This window comes from Vespa velutina, chromosome 21 (assembly GCF_912470025.1).
Source record: "Vespa velutina chromosome 21, iVesVel2.1, whole genome shotgun sequence".
NCBI classification, from domain to species: Eukaryota; Metazoa; Arthropoda; class Insecta; order Hymenoptera; family Vespidae; genus Vespa; species Vespa velutina.
Genome location: NC_062208.1, coordinates 3732248 through 3752477, shown reverse-complemented (window position 1 = coordinate 3752477; position 20230 = coordinate 3732248). Strand labels below are relative to the sequence as shown.

General features: G+C 38.1%; 4 protein-coding genes across 9 annotated transcripts in view; 2 read left to right on the top strand and 2 right to left on the bottom strand.

Annotated features, from left to right (window-relative positions):
• LOC124956238 (dipeptidyl peptidase 9) overlaps nucleotides 1–6134 on the top strand; it is a 31334-nt gene extending 25200 nt beyond the window's left edge. For 2 of the 5 annotated variants that reach the window (XM_047511759.1, XM_047511758.1), the window contains 10 exons: nucleotides 1696–1952; nucleotides 2034–2168; nucleotides 2247–2409; nucleotides 2488–2729; nucleotides 2815–3126; nucleotides 3305–3579; nucleotides 3665–3993; nucleotides 4086–4337; nucleotides 4416–4688; nucleotides 4761–6134. In XM_047511759.1, the coding sequence (XP_047367715.1) occupies nucleotides 1780–1952; nucleotides 2034–2168; nucleotides 2247–2409; nucleotides 2488–2729; nucleotides 2815–3126; nucleotides 3305–3579; nucleotides 3665–3993; nucleotides 4086–4337; nucleotides 4416–4688; nucleotides 4761–5108 (2502 nt within the window). In that variant the 5' untranslated portion in view covers nucleotides 1696–1779 and the 3' untranslated portion in view covers nucleotides 5109–6134. Of the gene's footprint in view, nucleotides 1–1009; nucleotides 1574–1695; nucleotides 1953–2033; nucleotides 2169–2246; nucleotides 2410–2487; nucleotides 2730–2814; nucleotides 3127–3304; nucleotides 3580–3664; nucleotides 3994–4085; nucleotides 4338–4415; nucleotides 4689–4760 lie in introns of those variants that run through there. The other 3 variants (XM_047511756.1, XM_047511755.1, XM_047511757.1) reach the window with 3 other exon arrangements.
• Nucleotides 6135–6147: 13 nt separating this feature from the next.
• Nucleotides 6148–7108, bottom strand: LOC124956251 (39S ribosomal protein L51, mitochondrial). Its single transcript, XM_047511790.1, has 2 exons — nucleotides 6948–7108; nucleotides 6148–6691 (listed from the first exon to the last, which is right to left on the bottom strand). Exon 2 carries the CDS (start codon nucleotides 6687–6689, stop codon nucleotides 6198–6200), a length of 492 nt encoding a protein of 163 aa, XP_047367746.1. The 5' UTR covers nucleotides 6690–6691; nucleotides 6948–7108; the 3' UTR covers nucleotides 6148–6197.
• Nucleotides 7109–7199: 91 nt separating this feature from the next.
• LOC124956250 (rh5-interacting protein-like) lies at nucleotides 7200–8737 on the bottom strand. Of its 2 annotated transcripts, none has more exons than XM_047511788.1 (6): nucleotides 8450–8737; nucleotides 8203–8346; nucleotides 7990–8118; nucleotides 7660–7803; nucleotides 7464–7583; nucleotides 7200–7355 (listed from the first exon to the last, which is right to left on the bottom strand). In XM_047511788.1, exons 1-6 carry the CDS (start codon nucleotides 8526–8528, stop codon nucleotides 7288–7290), a joined length of 684 nt encoding a protein of 227 aa, XP_047367744.1. In that variant the 5' UTR covers nucleotides 8529–8737; the 3' UTR covers nucleotides 7200–7287. The 2 variants fall into 2 exon arrangements, with proteins under 2 accessions (XP_047367744.1, XP_047367745.1); XM_047511789.1 differs by having other exon boundaries at nucleotides 7421–7583; nucleotides 8450–8714.
• On the top strand, nucleotides 8030–18448 carry LOC124956368 (prion-like-(Q/N-rich) domain-bearing protein 25). The gene is made up of 16 exons (XM_047512086.1): nucleotides 8030–8137; nucleotides 8210–9347; nucleotides 9417–10155; nucleotides 10996–11157; nucleotides 11231–11365; nucleotides 11427–11564; nucleotides 11689–11958; nucleotides 12042–12188; nucleotides 13731–13961; nucleotides 16047–16211; nucleotides 16813–16953; nucleotides 17035–17163; nucleotides 17264–17521; nucleotides 17599–17694; nucleotides 17763–17834; nucleotides 17927–18448. The coding sequence occupies exons 3-16, from the start codon at nucleotides 10086–10088 to the stop codon at nucleotides 18013–18015; spliced, it is 2103 nt and encodes a 700-aa protein (XP_047368042.1). The 5' UTR covers nucleotides 8030–8137; nucleotides 8210–9347; nucleotides 9417–10085; the 3' UTR covers nucleotides 18016–18448.
• The last annotated feature ends 1782 nt before the right edge of the window (nucleotides 18449–20230 follow it).

The window sequence follows — 20230 nt, the reverse complement described above, 5'->3', positions numbered from 1 at the left end:
AATTTTTAAGAAAAATTAAAACTTTGGGAGCTAACCGGAAGGAAATTTTACTCACCTCCCACGAATTTCTTTTAGATAATTTAATGTTCTTGAAAAAGTTCCAGCGGTAATGACGCTGAAACTGCGAATTACATTCGGCCCGTTCCTTGTCGTTCGTCATTGCGGCATAAACGTTGAGATATTATACGATCGATGATAAGATGAAATAATAATGAGACGATTATGCGTGTCTTTATCTCTCGTTGGAACGCGAAATTACGCGTCGTTCACGATCAACCAAACGACGATCCACGTTTTTCCCTTTTTCTTTTCTTTTTTCTTTTTTTTTTCTTTTTTTTTTTTCTTTTTTTTTTTTTTTCAATATTTTTCGTCAAATAGGAAATTGACTTTTTCATTCGTAATACCCCCGATTATTTATTCTCTCTGTCTCGCACGTGATTGGTCGATATCTTTTATAATATCTCGACATAGACGAGATCGGTGAGGGTGTAAGAAAGATCTTTAAAATTGTACGCAATTCGATATTTGTTAAAGCGTCATCAACGATAACGTCCTCGCTCGTCGTTCTTTTATCATGCAAAACTAATTGATATAGCGCATTAGAAAGTTTCGATATCAGTTTCGCTCTTGCCGGGATTTTCGCATAGAGAAACTGCGTGTACGCTTAACTACCATTGGTCGTGTACCAGATTAAAAATTTCATGTGATCGAGAACGTTGCAAAAGATGGCGCAGAAGTGTTAAACATTAATATTTTACGCACATGCATCTAACATTTAAATACTCGAAAAGATCTTTCGATCTCATTGGTTAAGACGAACGAAATAAATCAATTCGTTGTTTAAAAAGTTTTCTGTTCCGTTGCGTTGATTGGTCGAACGATTGACGGAGGATGTCGACATTTTTTTTCCACGAGGCGATTGGTCGCGAAAAAAAGATGGCGGAACTATTTGGATGCTCGTTTAAAGAAAAAAAAGGAAAAAAAAAGAAGTAAGTAAAAGCCGGCGTTGTCCGCGAAGAGGAAAGAAAGATCTTTTCTTTTTCCTACTCCCGTTCGGTCTCTCCCTTCCTCTGTGATTCGGTCGCTTTCACGTCAGGTATCACAAAGAAATTCCCATCTGGCTCGCACGCCGGCATCCACGAGACGAAACGAGCTATCTCGGTTGTGTTGTCGCGTCGTCGTCGTCGTCGTCGTCGTCGTCGTCGTCGTCGTCGATCGACGGAGAGCGAAGGAGAGTGGAGAGGGTAGCGGGAGCTAGTAAAAAAAACCAAGTTGTCATGCTGCGCCGTTCTAACGGAGCGAGAAGAGATTTTTGGCGGTAGTAAAGCACGCGCATTCGCAAATCGCGAAAAATTGAGATATCGTGCTTTCGTGAGAGAAGGGAGATCTCGAGAGTGTTAGACAAAGACCAGCAGGAGGAAGAGGAGGAGGAGGAGGAGGAGGAGGAGGAAGAGGAAGGTGAAAGTGAATGGACGGCGGTGGAAATAACCTAAAAATTATCGTTCTCGTAGGAAGGTGCGTGGAGCGATAAGAAACGTCTTTGGGAGGAAAAGAGAGGAAGGTGTGTGTGTGGGTGGGTGTGTGTGTTTGTTTGTTTGTTTGTTTGTTTGTGTGTACACATATATGTATACATGTATATATAGAGAAAGAGAGAAAAAGAGATAAATCTTAGAGTGACGTCGCGAATCGTTACAGGTGATCGTCATGAGCGTTTCACGATGTCGCATCTCGTACGCGTGACTTAGGAGATAGGAGAAGCGTGCAATTATAGCAAAAAATATGGATGCCTGTAACGAAGGCGTAGACCGGATAGGATCCTCCGATGATGCTACCGCGAAAAAAACCTGGCCAGAATTACGTGGTGTAGTTAGCGATTTGAGGAGAAGATTGTCAGGTGTATCGGCGGGATCAGTGCCTGGATCCATAACGTTTCGATCTTTACCCGATGGACGGTAAATCTCTTGCTTTTGACCGAATCTTTTTTATCGAATAATCAAGTTTTTTTGTATTTAAAAACTCACTTCACGTTTTAGCACCAGAATATATTTTCTCAGTACTCCGAACAATGGTTGGGAAACTACACTTTTATATGTCGATATTGCACACTCCGATCATGCCAATGGGTATCGACTTCATTGGCAACCAGTTATAGAAGCAAATTTTCAGAGGTAAGACATTCGATAAGAATCTTTCATTCTTTCTTAGAATCTTGTCGATTCTGATTTCTTGCTTCGACTTGGCTTCAGCGTATCCAGTACAAATAGATTGTCGAGGGAGGAGCAGCTCTTATGGGAAAGGAAGAGGCTAGCTACTTGGGGTATAACCAGTTATGAAATTCATGCGGAAAGTGGCAAGTTAGTTTTTCCAGCTGCAAGTAGTTTATATCAATGTATAGACACAGGCTTTATGGTAATTAATCTGAGATCATTCTTCAGGATTTATCTCTTTAAGGAAAGAATACTCATCTATTTTCTCTTTGACTTTTAGCCTGGACCTTTGTTTCCATCAGAGATTAGAATATCGGCTTCTGGTGCTAAACTGTGTCCTCAAATTTGTCCATGGAACAATGCATTGGTCGCTTATACTTGTTCCGGTGACTTATATTTGTCTCATAGCGTTACAGGATCATCCGTGAGATTGACTCATGCCAGAAAAGGGGGCAGAAGTCTAACCGATGATCCTCTCACTGCCGGTACCCCTTCTTATGTCATGCAAGAAGAATTTACTAGGTTTGTAACTTTGATCACTCTATACGTATTATGTATGCCTTAATTTTAATTTACCCTCTAACTGACGATCCATTCCTATATATAGGTATATAGGTTTTTGGTGGCAGCCAAAATCTAACGATGGCATTTATAGAATAGTGTACGAAGAGGTCGACGAAAGCGACGTGAAAATCTTTTGTTTTCCTTCAACGACCAATTCCGAGGAAATAGATGAATTTAGATTTCCGAGAGCTGGCACGTCAAACGCTAGGAGTAATTTGAAAATGGTGCAATTCCGATTAACGGAAACTTTGCAGATAGTTGACGTAGAAATATTAGAACTCCAGTATCCGCTACAGATTATGTTTCCTTGGATGGAATATATGGTTAGAGTTGGTTGGACGCCGGACGCTCAATAGTAAGCACGACACTTCGTCCTAAACGCGCTCGCATATATATATATATATATATATATATATATATATGTGTGTAAAAGAAAAAAAAATTATTAACAACATCCTTTGTCGTTAATGCCCTTCTTTTTTCTTTTTTTTTTTTTTTTTCTTTCTTCTTCTTCTTCTTTCTCTAAATAACAGCGTTTGGGTGCAGTTATTAGATAGGAAACAACAAAAGCTCGAACTGGTTCTATTATCGGTCGACAATTTTTCTGAGCCTCCTACGAGCGTATACAATACCAAATCTTCCTCTGCGAGCGTTCAGGTTTTATATTCCGAGCAGAGTACCGTTTGGGTGAACGTTAACGATCTGCTTTACTTTTTGCCCTCGGACGAACCGACGGAAGTAAAATTTCTTTGGGGCAGCGAGGAGTCGGAATTTCGACACTTGTATCTTATAACATCCAGCATAACTGGTATAGAAAAATATTCCTTTTTCGACTTTTAATAACAATTTTTTACTTGAACGATTGAAATCTCATTTACCTGACGTTCCTTTAGGCTTAAGCAATGGTGTTGAAGAATCATTGGATCGAATGGATAGTATCTTTTTACAGCCACGCGTTACATCGAAGATAGCACTGACTCAAGGCGATTGGGAAGTATTGGGTAAAAAATTGTGGGTGGACGATAGCAATTCTATCGTATATTTTTGTGGTTTGAGAGAGGGTCCGTTGGAACAACACGTTTATGCGGTCTCCCTTCGTCGGCCACTGGAAATAAGACTCTTAACGAGGCCCGGATACAGTTATAATAATGTATATTTCAATAAGGAATGCACTATGCTAGTTACCGTCTACAGCTCCATCAAAACATTTCCCATATGCCAAGTACTTGAGATTATATGAAAAATCTATGAATTAATTATGATATCTGTTAACTTATTACGTCGAATGTTATCTACGTATAATTGTGCTTTCAGGTATTTAGGATATCTCAATCCGATTGGACGGTGGAGAGTATAACGCTTACTCCGGTTGGTTACCTGTTGGAACCATCTTCTCCCGAATTAGATTTATTTGCGCCAGAAATTTATACCTATAAGATAATGTCGGGGGATACAATTTACTCGATGATTTTTAAACCTCATAATTTTCAAACAGGGATCAAGTATCCCACGATATTAAACGTTTACGGTGGTCCGGAAGTACAATTGGTATCCAATACGTTTAAAGTGAGTACGATATGTTTCTCCCGTATTCGGTCGAAACTAATACATTTACGATTATATAAAGGATTAATTATTCAATAGGGTATGAGACACTTAAGAATGCATATGCTGGCTGCGCAAGGCTATTGCGTTGTTTTAATCGATTCTCGTGGCTCGCAGCATAGAGGATTGGTATTTGAGAGTCATTTGCAACGTCGCATGGGAACCGTCGAATTAAACGATCAGGTCGAAGTTTTAAGATGGCTGGCCGAGACGACGGGATACATAGATTTAAATCGTGTCGCTCTTCACGGTTGGTCTTACGGCGGATACCTAAGTCTTATGGGTTTGATACAATATCCTGATGTATTTAAAGTACGTCCTCCCTTCTAAATTGTAAATGAGTCCAAATGAGAGATTATTAAAAAAATTTTTTAATGTTAATAGTTGGCGATAGCTGGGGCACCGGTTACATCTTGGAACTTTTACGACACCGGTTATACCGAGCGTTACATGGACCTTCCTCAGAATAATCCGCACGGTTATATGACTGGTTCGGTTTTAACATACGTTAGCAAGTTCCCGGACGAAGAGAACAGACTTCTTATCATTCACGGACTTATCGATGAAAATGTTCACTTTTTCCATACCAGTCAGTTGATTAATGCTCTTGTAAAAACTGGCAAGCCGTATCAATTGCAAATTTATCCAAACGAAAGGCACAGCCTTCGAAATTTAGATGCTAGTAAACATTACGAAACTACGTTGCTATCGTTTCTACAAAATCATTTATGAACCTGTTTAAATTAGACACTGTTAGGTAAATTTTACACACCGATTGCTCGTTACAAGAACGACCTTTTTTAAAAATTTAAGTAACTGCCATTATTTTATGTATATAGAACTCTAACCGAATTAATCTGATCTGTCGCTATTTCTATATCTTCGCGATGGTATGGACAGGTATTCGATTTTAATCTCTATGGCAGAGTCAAGTATCGAGGTATATTCAAGCAGTATTACATTTTTACTATGAAAACTTGCAATAAAGTCTAGACGATATGTATGTTTGAAACGTACGTATTGTTATTAAAGATACCTGTCGAATATTCCACAAGCATATTGAATGAAAATAATCCACTGTCTGAAACGCGACATTGAATCAACAATGTTATTACTACTTTTATGTTATGGAACCATCGCGGAACATGTTATATAAACGTATATAAACGTACGTAACTCATACGTTTATTACGAAGGCTTATCACCATCAACAAACGTATTAACGATCCTAGATATTTTTTAAGGAAATCGACAATACTCGCAATTATTTTGTACATATATATACATATATATACATATATATATATATATATATATATATATATATATATATATATATATATATATATACACACATATAAATACGTGCGTATAATCAAACGTAGATCTGCATAAGATTTTTGTAGGGCTTTTACCCTAATTGTACTTAGAAGATATTTCTGCTCGATACATACATATGCGTGTGCGTGCGTGCGTGTGTGCGTGTGTATGTGTGTATATATATATATATATATATATCTTCTTTCGGTTGTTATATAATTTTCTGCTTGATTATGTATATACGTGTGAAGCTGTCAAATCTTTTTACAGTAAATAATTATGAAAAGTATTTTAACGATAACACTATTTGCGATCTTGATCATTGTGAAATTATCGTATATCCGATGGATAATCATTTGTCAAATAAATAAATTCGCTATTTTATACTTTGTACGATGTTCGATAATGGCACACGAAGAATAATGTTATTTCAGCAGATATAAGTGACTTCTTCAATTTAAATACGTTTTATTGGATATAACAAATTATATCATCAATTTTTTATTGGTCTTTAGAGAATCCAGTTTTAGTCTTCCTGTTTAATTTCTTATATAGATATCGTATCCTCTTTTGCATTTCTTTCCATTTGGTCGGTCTTGCGATAGGGAAGATACCAGATTTCCACATCTTCCTCTTTCTCAATAATATTTTATATTCGTTTCCTTTAACTCCTCTTAACCAAGATGGTACCTTGTAAAGTATTCTTGTAGGGTGCAAATGTTCAGATCCTAGAATATCGATGTAATCATTTTGTCCAAATAATGCTCTCTTCTCTTGCCAAGCGTTCACCGGACAATAGATCGGCATTGGAAGTCTGTTCGTTCCTCCGGTATGAGGCAATAATCCCTTCATATCTATCGGATCTTCGTAACCGTACCTTCGTATCAACGGACCTCTAGCAATTTTGTCTGCATGATAACGATACCGTACTGTAGTCACTAATGGGCTCCAAGTACGTATAGTAGTGCGTATTGTATTTACGATGAACGACATTGCTGGAAAAAAGATGAAACATTTTTTCAAATTTTCCATGTAAAATATGTGCCATAATAATGCCGATCGGAGATACTATCGTGCGTATAATTGATCCACTACTACTAGCTAACGTTTAAAAGTCTTTCCGATGTCTTTTCGTCAAACATTCTCGACTTAACCTCACTTCATTCGAATCATACGATTCGACATCATGAGTGTAATGCATTTTTAAAAGTTGCTATCCAACGAACACATTTTATATTTGCAAGCACATACCTTTTTCTCCTGATGCGTAAATCTATTTTCAAGCTGTTCTTCTTTTTTTTTTTTTTTTCTTTTTATCGTATTATCGTCTCGCAATGATCCGTATAATTTATAACACCGTCCATCATCTTTTACCACGTTGTTACGATTCGAATACAGAGTGCGCTAGTTTACAATGGCAACCAACTTTGAAAAAGAAAAATTCGAGAAAGAAATGTAACATTTCTTTGGCGCAATAGTTGGTTTTATTTGAAAGAGGAGAAAGAGAAAGGACAAAAATTGTATTTTCATATAGAAAACTTTTGCGTCGTTTTTCTATTACTAAAGTCGTAACAATGCATTCTTATGTTAATTACGCTATCCGTGTTACGATTATCGTCGATACGATTAGCCCTATCGTTGTCGCTCCAATGGACGAGCCTAAAGGAAAGAAGAAGAAAAAAAAAAAGAACGAAAATAAGGGATAAAAGTAGTAAAATACTAACGCATGAGAAAAATTATTAGGGGCTAAACCAATTCCCCATTAACCTTTACTGCACCGAGGATCGTTATCTCTGCAAACGCATTCGTCATTTTTACATTGCAAAACATTCGGTGTACCATCGTCGAGGAAACACTCGTAATCTTTGGTACATGTATTATATCGGCCTTGAAAAAGACGATCATCGTTATTATCATATTTTTAACGAGTTATTTATCCTTATTATGAAGATGAAGGGATTACCACGAGCCTGAATGCATTTGCCAGTTTCGTTGACGAAACGAAGGCCAGTGATGCAACGACATTTATTATCGATGCATATTGCTCGTTCCATAGCTTCCTCGCAGTCGTCCCTTCTCTGACAAGCATCCCCTTCTTTCGATGGTCCTAAAAAGAGAAAACAAGAATGTAAGAGTAATCATAATTTATCGATCGACGGAGTGTAAATCTTTCCGTATGATAAAACGATCGAGTTACGTTCAAACGTATCGATTGAGTTCTCTAATCTTTCTTCCTATTTTTTCAAAATTTTCCGTCGATGATAGCGATAAGCATGCGAGCGTATTAGCTTACTACTTATACAATTAGACGAATTGTTCATATCCAGGGTAAACGCGTCTTTGCAACTGCATACATTTTGACGACAAACTGCATTGGACATGGTAGCGCAAGTAGAGTCATCGTTGCAACTTAATCCGGCTGCTGGAAAGACGAAAGAAACGTACGTTTTCGTTAGATCCTTTTAATCATCATATCTAATTAATTCGCACTGAAAGAATCTTTTACTGGCTAGGCAAACCGTCTTCTCAGGATTGGGTGAGTAATATTGCTCGCACTGACAGATGCGTTGACTACGGCAATATGCATTCTTGATGCAATTGAAGTCCCTCTCGCATGGATCCCCGAACAATACTATTCCAATTCGTTTGTCTATGATAAAAATAATGATTAAGTTGATAGGAAACGTTTGAAGATGCAAATGCAAAATGTTAATGCAATTAATCACCGAGAATGCACTTAACGGAGCACTTACCTTCCGCTGAACACGAAAGAAATTCAACAATGACGTGACAAAGGAAAATAACAACGTGTCGTCGCATAATCGTTTTCATCGTACAAGCTCTAAGGATATAAAATAACTTGAACAAAATCTTTATCTAAAATAATTTGATATCTCAATCGCGAAACAATCGGAGCATCGTGCTTGGCTTCTTCGACCGAATGACGAAGATACAAACGTTAAATTGACTCCAATGCCTGCACACCTTTCCATGATAATGCTTATCTCTTTATCTATCTCCTTTGCTATATATATATATATATATATGTGTGTGTGTATATATACATGTATATTTCTAACGAACATTTCTTCTTCTATTTTAATGTGCAATTGGTGAAAGATTCGATATAAGATTCGATAATAAGCTCTCGGATAAATGCATCTTGATCGAAACTGAAGCCTTTCGTACGTTAGCAGTTTCTTATTTCAGTCGGTACAATTATAATTTATTACGTGTATGTACGTATGAAGCTAATCAGTTTTTTAAATTGTACGACGTATAATAAAGGTCATCATAAATAGCACAGATATGAGACATACAAAGTTTCTCCTATGTGGAACGACGAAACTTGGAAATTGTTTGAAATCAGTGTGCATAGGAAATACGAGCTCTTATCTATTCAACGTTGCCTGTCACAATCTAGAAAACTTTTGAATAAGACGGAAATGAAGACCCGGAGAAGGATAAGAACGTGCGCGAGGTCTTTATCGGCGATAATACTGACGATAATTTCTTCTTTTTTCTTAATAAATCTCATTCCGACGTATCGCGAGATCGATTTAAGAAGAATTGATGGACAATAAACGTGGATGACATGCTTCTTGACTTACGTCGATTGTAATCGACGTAGAAGGTCGCATAGGAACGTAGGTATATATAAAATTTAGATAACATTAATATTTGATCTCCTTCATTTTTGATTTCACTTGAACGTAATAGGAATAATGGCGGTGACGGGGAGAGGAGAGTGGATCCGACCTAGGCAAAAACTTCGAAAGAGAAAATTTATCAATTCTCACGTATGCACAGGGATAAACTTGTAACGGCCCGTTTAGAATATAATCCGTATACATCCGTAACGCACCGGCGTTAGCGTAAATAAAAAAGCTTTAAAAGTATCGATGTGTCAAGTATAAATCACGTATATAAGAGATTTCCCATGTATACGGGATAAAACTGTATGACTAGATGATATAAAAAAAGGTTGAAGTGAGGTTTCGAAAAAAAAGGAAAAAAAAAAAAAGAAAAAAAAAAAGAAAGGATAGAAAGAAAGAAAAGATAAACATTTCTGCCCGTTAATAAAGTGAATCTTCGTTTGGGTCGAATGGGACACCTTGTATAAGAATCACAAATGCTGATGCGAAGTAAATAGTGAAAGAGGGAGCGAGAGAAAGGAAGAAAGATAGAGAGGGAAAGTCAGGAGGCAACGCCGAGAGAGTGGGAAAAAGACCTTCGTAAGAGAGAACTCGGATTCGTATTCCACCAGTCGGATGCCATCTACGTTGGAAACGCCTTCTGTCCTGCAAAAGTAAAAGTTCTTTTTTTTTTTTTTTTTGTTAAAAAAAAAAAGAAAGGGAAAAGAGATCATCGACGATCGTCATTGTCATCATGAAAAGTTATCTCCTTCTCTTTGGTATTTTCCTACTGATCGATCGTCCGATCGATGGCCTAAACATCGGTAATTTTTTTCTTACATCTTTTTTGTTCGGTGCACGTGTATGTGAGTCATTGCATTGAAATTTAATCGAGCATTGCTGCTTCTTATCGTCGTTAGTTTGCGTCCTGCGTCGAATGAAATTTGAATGACTTTAACGGGCATGGATCTTTTTCTTTTGCCTAGTCTTGCAAACCGGAACGTGTGTTACGGTAAAATCGATCGATAACAACAAACATATCGCGGCCTCCGGATAAATCATACGTCCATCCATTTTTCTTTTTTTTTTTTCTTTCTTTTTTTATTTTCTTTTCCGCTTCTAATCTGTCATAACATTTTTAAAAGATTTTTCCTTCGATATAACTTTTCCTCCGTACGACATACGCCTAAATATATTTATTTATATACGCCGGTTACGATCATTTCTATTGCAAGAAAATTGTTCGTTGTAACGTGACATTGAAGTTTAGTCACCGTTAGTCAACAAAGATTTAGTTACAGTTATTTGTTTTCGGTTCAGATAAATTTATCCAGAAATCGACATAATCGGCGTATCGATATTGTGAGTATCGGTATTGTGAGGTTAGGACAGTCGTCGATCGAAGAAAAAAATTGTTTCGAATAGTTAAGTGTTATGGTTATGGTAGTTGATCGTTGCGTTAATTGCGCTGCGTACGACTCGCAATATCCTTGAAGAGATTAAAACGGTGATCTTGATGAGTCGACGCTAAAAATTTGTCTCGCGTTACTATACAACAACGTTTCTTCGTGAATTAATGTGAATCACTTGGCTCTAAGCTCGGTGAATTCTCGATTTACCGTATTTCCCCGTTTCAAAGTTTTTCATGAAATCATTGATTACAGATCCATCCGTGCCATGTCACAAAGATACCGATTGTTCCCTATTCTCGAAAGATCAGAAGAATTCGACGTGTCAGCAAGGATTCTGCGCTTGTGAAAACGAGCAAGGACAAATAAAAAATTGTTCCAGGTTACAATTAGCTACTCAGCAAGAAAAACCAGCCGGTATTTCCAATTGAGAATCGTTAAATCTTGAACGTTTTGTCATCTGGTTAATTCCTCGTTTGTCGTGTTTCAGTATCGGCGATTTATCACACGTGCAAGCACGAGATAGACTGCAAGTTAAATAATAGTTTTTGCAATACAAGTCGAAGTCAGTGCGAATGCATTAAAGGCTATGTGTCTTCGACGGATCAGCAGCAATGCCTTCAAGGTGAGGGAACTTGTGCATAAATAACGAAAAGTCGGCAATTTGATTCGATTTTTTTCTACAGTGGCTAAATCCTTGAATTTTTCCTGCACGGAGGATAAGCAGTGTTTGATGTTTCAAGCGAATACGACCTGTTTACGACAACAATGCGTTTGCATCGATGGCTATCACGCGGTGAACAATGTTTGCTGGAAGACCGTCGGTAAGAAGTTGAAACGCATGAAATTCATCCGAGCTCGTCGCTAAAACGTCTTATCTTCCATTGCTTTTATTTAATCTCCCTCCGCCTCTTCCACATACACACACACACACACACACACACACAGTTTTTGGCGATCTATGCTCGAAATCGGAGGAGTGCTATCACATAAGGGGAGCCTTTTGTACGGATAAGAAGACTTGTGGGTGTAACGAGAAAGCCGCGATCGATAAGTCGGGAAAAAATTGTATTCCTTACGCGGACACCATCAACGAACATTGCACAGAGAATGGCATGTGTTCTGCGATCCCTAGCTCGATCTGCCTCGAGAATAAATGTCAGTGCCCAAAGAACAAACATTTCGTGAAGGAACTCGGACAATGCATCGTTAGCAGAGGTGCGTTCGTCTAAATTATAAAATAGTAATTCATTCGTCAACGAGATCCTCCTTCGACGATTATAATATATTTGATTGTATAGGCATCGGCGAGCCTTGCCAGCACGATTACGATTGTTACCAGGATGAAAATTATACGAATTTGGAAAGAAATGGGTTTGTATGCATTGGCAGCTTGTGCGATTGCGCGATAGATTATTTTATAGACGGAGACAAGTGCATTAACGCAGGTAAGAAGAAACGAAGATTAATACAAAAAGAAATAGGAGCTGAAACAAGTTGCGAATCTTCTGTTTCTTTCTTTTTTTCTTTTTCAGGCGTTCTAACGAGTTTCGATTCCTCTCTCATCGCGATCGTACTCTCGACGATCATTTACGGCTTCTACCTTCTAATAGATAACTAAACATAACTCATTTTTCCTCGAAAGAAGAAGGTTAAAATGAATCTGCGGATTGAGTGTCCAAGTACTTAATTATTTTAATTTTCTTTACTCACCGACGTACGTGGCTACTATACGAGCGAAGTAGAAGAAATTGTGGAGAAAGAAGTCGTTTGTTATGCGTAAAAGAAAGATAAAAAGAGAGGAAGCCTATATATGCAGGAATGGCGAAAGATTTGAAAAATGTGCGGCGAATCGATATCGAAGCATTTCGTAAACGTCATCGATAATTTTTAACTTCCCTTAATTCTTCAGCTATTGTTCGATTTCGATTAAACACTATTAAAACTTATCTTAATCTTTTATCGGTATTAAAAGAACAACGTGATACCAAAGAAAAAATTTCGAGTGGGAAGAAACTCTCGTTATTACTTTTCTTCTTTTTATTTCTTTTTGTTTCTTATTTTTTACTTTTTTTCTTTCGTTTTTTCGTTTTTTCGCCCCCCCCCCCCCACATCGTTGCCTTCAAAGAAAGCAATGGAGAAAGGTTTTTGTATTTTATTCCGAGAGTATTATGCGTTTTATATTATGGTTATTATAGCATATACATATATATATATATATAAAGTTTATATGTAGAGAGACAAATTGTTTACAGAGTGCTTTTATAAAACTTTATCAGAGCTTGATTTTTCTACGAAAGAGCGTTCAATTATTTTCTGATTCTGTGAATACGTATATTACGTAAAAGTTTTATGAAATACACGCGTATTCGTCGATATCGAGACGAGAGGGAGAGAGAGAGAGCGCGCGAGAACGAGAAAGAGAGCGAGAGTTAATAACATTTTATCCGTTTTAACAAATTGTCTATATCGTTTTCTTCTAAATTTGTAAAAAGAAAGGCATCACTTTGTGACGCCATCTTAAAATAGCTATTAACTCGTTCGATTTAAGAACAATCAGGTGGATTGAAGCACGAACGTAGAGAAACATCTTTGTGGACTTGGGTGCTACATAAAAAAGAAAAAAAAAAAAAAAAAAAGAAAAAGTCCCACCACTTTCCACGTCTTCTCCTTCCACGAAAGAACCGATGACACATCGCTAGCGGCAATCCTATCACGGATGATTTTCACCTGGTATAGACGCAATTATGATTCCGTTTAGTAGCAGCGTCGAGGAAAGATACTCGTGAGAATTACTCGTACAGACACTTTTACAACGATAGAAAGTGTGATACTATATAACTCTGCGGCAACGCGTTCTTTATCTTTCTCTCTCATAGACGATTAGATAAGATAGTGAAAAAAAGGCATTGCCGAAGAATCGTGGAAAGACGAGCGAAAGACGTGCGTGTAATCTTTCGTCGTTAAATAGTTATTTCGCATTGATCTATAACGAGAAAAGAAAAAAACGAAGGAATCTATCTCTATCTGGGATCACAGGGAGAAAGAAGAAATGAGGATGAGGAGGAGCGAGGGTGGAACGAGGAAGAAACGGTGGTCCTCACCACTGTCGATTCGAGCGCCGGGACTTGCTGCCGCTCTACCGGTAGTCTTTCTATGTTTCTTCGTGCTAACATCAGTCGTCCTCGCGCACGGACAGCATCAACATCTTTTGCAGAGACGTGAGTGTGACGTGCTTAACTTTATTTCTTTATTATTCCTCTTCTTCTACTACTACTACTACTACTACTACTACTACTACTACTACTACTACAACTACTACTACCACTACTACCACTACTACTTCTTTTATTAATACTACTGCTACTACTATTACGTTTTTTTATTTTATTACTTTATGTTTATCTGCGGGAGTGTTCATGGTCACGTGGACACTCAGATCTTTAATCATAAGTGAGAATAAGTTTTTAATATCGTTTGTAACTTATCGGCCCATACGTTGTTGTCTTTTTATTCTCAACTTTGTGCAATTTCTTTATACTCGCTTACCAGCGTCGAGCAATAAAATTTCTTGTAGCACGAATTATATCGATTAACGTTAGTTCTCTCGAGGTCGAGAAGGAATTATCGATCCGAAAGGTTGTAAGACGAAACTCCCACCGGTACGTGGCAACCGACAATAAATTTTTCTAACCGTTCTATACTCCGAAATGGTCGACCATTTTCTAAAGATTTCTATCGAGTCGTGTATTTTTGATTTCGTATATTTTACATTTTTTCTTATTTATTCGAAATCTCCGCCGTCCAACGGGAAGATAGCTCGTTAAGATCATTGTGTTCCGTTCTCGCGACCCAGTAATTCTTTCTTCTTTTTCACGAGGAATCGTAAAAGGCCGAGGCCGAAGAAGAAGGCCGGAATTACGCTGTTGATTCTCTCCCGGTTAGGTGAACGTTTCGAACGTAGAATAAGAGGCTCGTGTCTGTAATTAGTTAAGTAGAAACGATGAGATTATGGCCCGTCTGATATTGATCTATTTAATTCTAATGAGTTTCGAAAGGGAAAATAGACGGAACCATTCCGGTATCTTTTACGAATAAAATCATTTTTATTTTCCTATCAACGAACGTCGAATTTACTCGCTTAGTCAATGAAGACTTATCTGATACGCTGACGTAATTCTGAACCGTAGACTCTTACAATCTTTTTATGTAAACATTGTGGATTATTCTTATGCATTTGACAACGACGACGACGACGACGACGACGACGACAATAACACGAAAGAGGAAGAAAATCCTAATGGATGAAGCCTCGTGACAAAAATGACCGTCCATCATGAGCGATTAACAGAACCGAAACATCGCGGCTAGGCATTTAATTATTTTTAAAAGGGTCCTTCTCCTCTCCTCTCTTTCTCTCTCTCTCTCTCTCTCTCTCTCTCTCTCTCTCTTTATCTTACGAACATTGATTCCAAAGCGCGGGAGATTCAAAAACGACACGACAATCCATTCCACGTTTGTTGGAATGGACTATATGAGAAAAGAAAAATCACACCGATTAGGCGTGCAAATATATTAGGAACGAAGTCGTGTATGCACGTGTGTGTGTGTGTGTATGTATGTACGCGCGTTGGGCGTCGAACAAAGCGCATAATCGTGTTGCGCAAGCGATCGAAACAATAAGAGCATCATCCATTGAAGGATCGGCCTTCGGAGAACGTCGAAGAAGAGAGAAAAAAAAGAGAGACAGATAGAGAACGTCCTCTTCACCGTGCGATTCGGATGTGCGATCGTGAAAGAGGTGGAGCTGTCGAAGCAACAGGAGGAGAAGGAGGAGGAGGAGGAGGACGGTGCCGATGGAACGTTCGAAAAAGGACGAAGACGAGGAGGAGGCATTTGTAACGTCTCGAGAATGGTGATCGGTCTCTCGAGGATCCTCGTCCTCGTGCCCGTCACCGTTTGTGCTACCATTTCCTTACCCTTAGAGGATTATTCGAGATGCAACGATCGCAGATCGCCACCTCGTACGTAACGTCTCTGAGGAACTACCGATCTCTCTTTTTTTTTTTTTTTTTTTTTTTTTTTTTTTTTTTTTTTTTTTTTTTTTTTTTTTCACGCGGATTTTTGTCGCCTCGTTAACACACTCCTGCTCGAAATGAAGTTATTCCATCGGGGAAAAAAAGAAAAGAAAAGAAAAGAAAAGAAAAGAAAAAAAGAACGGGAAAAACAAAGCAAAGACACATACGTAAGAGCAAACCTAACAAAGGTCCTTCGATGTCTAGCCAAATTTATTACTTTTTTTTCAGAGACTCTAGCGACATGTCGTTACGATTTGGATTGCATGGAAAACGCTTACTGCTGGAATCAAGAGGCTTGCTATTGCAAAGACGGCTACGTCGTTTACAGAAATCACAGCAACTTCCACTGCTTGAAAGGTATCAACGTTACCTACCCCGTTCCCACGTTAAAAGGCATTAACATTTTTCATTGTTTCAAAATTAAACTTCTGAGAAAAAGAAAAGGCACGAGAAAGGAGACTTCTTTTTCCAAGATGATTCCTTTCGATTGTTCTCGAAAGTTAATACGAATGATAATAAAGAGGTAGTTTTACTCGAGGACGCAACTAAACCGCCCCAGAAACCTTTTGATAAATCGCCCTTTGCTCGAGCGTTGGTTGAATCGGTGTCGGCGACCTCCGAAGGTACAACGAGTCTCTTCCATCCTACCGATCCTTGTGTGTGCTCTTCCCTATTCCTACCTCGTCCCTTTCTCACGGTCTCTCTCTCTCTCTCTCCGCTCCCGCTCCCGCTCCCGCTCTCGCTCCCGCCTCAGTCGGAGCGTATCGTCTCGTCCGTCGTGCTCGCCGATCCAGCAAAACTCAAAGAGAACGAAAGAAAGGGACGGAGAGCAATTTATATGTATGTATGAACGAACCGAGAAGTCTCCTATCGACCTCATTTAGCGGTTTTACGATTATTATTCTTTATCGACTCCTTTATTCTCACTTCGAGATCATATTCTTTTTTAAAATCTATAGTTCTATGCACTCTTCTCATATATTTTCTTTCGTAGTGGCCGACAACATCGAGGATCCGTGCGTGGCTAATGTACAATGTCATTTGACCTTTACCCTCCACTCGGAGTGTCGTAATCTCGTTTGCCAGTGTTCTTCCACGGCACATTTCGTAAACGGAAGGTGTTACGAATCCATCGGTTGGTCTATTTCTTGAAAATAATCAAAGAACAATCAATATATGTTAGAACCAATTCATATATCTCTTCTCCCATTATCAGGGCTAGGTAGAATATGTCAAACGAACAATAATTGTTACGTCAAGGACAGTTACTGCGTGGAGGGTTACTGCGTTTGCGATCATCGTCAACATTCGAATCCCGAGAGAACAAAATGCATAAAGAACGCTTGTGAGTATATCGCATACCCCGTTAAATATACTTCTTTCCACCTAATCTCCTTTCGTTTCTACGTACTTTAATGCGCGATATCTGCAATACCTTTCTACAGATTTAGGTGACAAATGCGAGCACGATTACGAGTGCGTGTCAAAGAGCACGAAATGCATGGAAGTTTGTAGATGTAAAATCGATTACGTACTTTCGGAGGACGGTACAAGGTGTTTGAAGGCAGCCAACTCCGTTGGCGAAGATTGCCAAGAGAACTTGCAGTGCCAGGAATTCTTACAGAATACCGTCTGTCAGAATAATGTTTGTACGTGTATAGAGGATTACCATCGTCGTGGACCTGTATGTGTCAGGGACGTTGGTCAGTTTCACAATTCGTCGAATATAACATTAAGGAATATTTTTTAATCCGACATTTAATAGATCGTTCGCCTTTAGGATTGGGTCAACGTTGCGTCTCTCATAACGAGTGCGTGACAAGAACGTACAAGCATTCCAATTCGAGCGAACTGATGAACGTCGATTGTTCTAATGGTACGATATTTTATTCGATCTAAATTCATACGAAGTGGTTTGCCTCTTAACGTATTTCGATTTTTAAGATCGCTGTACTTGTGCCGAGAATTACATAATGTCGCAAGAATTGGACGATTGTATTCGATACAGTGAAAGTGGTAAAACAACAATAATATCGTCATTCTCTTTTTCTCTTTCGACTTTGTCTTACTTCTCTTATTTCTTTCTCTTTAATCGATTATATTTTCAGGTGCCACCAGTTGGCAAGCTTATGGAATCTTCTCACTGATAATATTCGTAAACGCGTCTCTTTGGATGTTGCGAAAGACTATGTGGTAGAGCCACTTTAGAAGCACCTTTTACCCTATCCCATAGATAATTATTCTTATCATATTTATCTGTATTTATTTAAATATTGTTCGGTGGTGAGTCGTGTAAATAAGGAAGGGACTTGCGGTAGGTATACATATAACCAAAGACAACGGACAGACAACAGTATACGTATACGTATCATCTCGACAAAGTTCGAGTATTTATTTTCAGTACTCGAGTATGAGAATTCTCTTATTATTATTATTATTATTAATCGTACCTAGGAATAGGTATCGGACGGGGATCGACGGAAATAAGAGCGAAGGAGGTAGAGAGGGAGAGAGGCTCTCTCTGTATTGCGAGCGATAATATTTATTTATTAAGAAACAGAAATAAATGAAAGTTATTATAATAACTTATAATATTAATAAAATCAAGTTAATTAAGTTGGAAATCTTAACCAATCTTCCTTTATCATATCGAAAAATGGCCATTGGTCATGATCGGTATTTACAAATTTTTTATCCTATCGGCCAACAGACCGTCCTTTCGATGATGTAGTCAACCAATGAGATCGTTATCGTTATAGTTGACGGTCTCGTTTATGAAAAAGTTCAACGTTTGTACGGTCGCATGATCCTAATAAATTAAATCTCATAAAATAAGATCCTCGATCATTCGAATTCCTAAAGAATTTAGATCATCTTTCGGTCCTATACCGCCAGAGAGCAGTTCCGGTTAATTCAGAGCACCTGATTTTGTTTTTGATCGAAAGGGAAAACTTTTTTTATTCTTTGTTGGCCCTAACAAAGTACCTTTTTCCCTTCCTTTACGAATTCAACGTCAATTGCAATTTTACTTTTTTCGATCGATCACTATCTTCGTCGCTCTAGAGAGAATTAAAAATTTGTTCTTGTCTTTGATAGGCCTCAAGAATGCTCTAGCACTCATCCTTCACACTATCCATTTCGTTGATTAGTTTGCATTTTGGAAAAACCTATGGTCTCGTCGGTATTATAATCGATCAAATTGTAACCCAATTCCACGGCAGCATTCAAAAAATATTCTTTAAACGGCGTATGGAACATTTACACAATTTGTAAGTATCCCTCATGGCCGTGATATAAGGGACTTTGTATAAGAGACTTTTCATTAGAAGTAATTTCGAACGTAATGTTTAAAGGTAATATTGAACGAGTTAACGCTTATCATTGCCAGCGTTGCGTTTCGTATTTTAAGTTCACCTCGTCGATCTATAAATCTACATTCAGAGATCTCGAAGAATTGTGCAAGAAACTTAACAATATCATGGCGAGAGAATTGCAATGGAAGAAGCTTGTCAAAGAAAGTTATTGACGTGTAAGTGCAAATTAAGAGACGTGCAAATTGAACGAGGACTAGTTCGCAGTTAACTGTTTATGATCTTTTTCCTCCTAGTTCTTTGACGTTAAAAAGTGCATCTGATTATCGAGAAAGATTCTAAGAACTAAAAGTATTACATAATGATACCTTGGTAGCGTCTGGGTTGCGTCTACGCCTGCAATATGGGGCGAATTCGTTCGAAACGATCCGTCCTCTCGAGAGGGCAATCGTTTTCAGGCAATTTTTAAAGAGTATGATTTTATGATGGTTGGTGTAGCTCCTCCTAGTAATAGTTCTTGCTAATAGATTAACGGAGAATCCTCGAAAGATATTACTGTTGGAAACGAAAGGCGAAGAAGAAGATTGGCTATATTGTACTTTTCAGATTTTCTAAAGAACGTTCTCATTCAGGATTTCCAATCGATTACGACGATTGGAAATCCTGAATCCTCTCGCATATATCATAACGGAGGAATTCGCCCGCATAGACGATACAACGGGTATTCTTTATCGAGAGACAAATCCTTCTCTTTTAGTAAACCTTTTATACGGACTCTTAAGTAAATCGACTAGAGCAAAGAGACCGTGCGAGAAATGTGGTATATCGGTCGGATAATTATCTTCTTCGCCATTTTCCAACAATAATATCTTCTACCGAGGATAATCTATTGGCAAGAACTGCTAATAAGAAGAAGCAATTATTATCAAATTCTGCTCTTTAACAATTTAAATCTGTCGTTCGAAACGATCCGTCGAGGAAAAATTCGCCAATATTACAGGCGTCAGGATATAACTACACTGCTTCTATTCTCAGCAATGAAAATGTTACAAAGGCAAATTACTTCCTCATTCTTAAATTATTTGATAATTTCGATTGCTC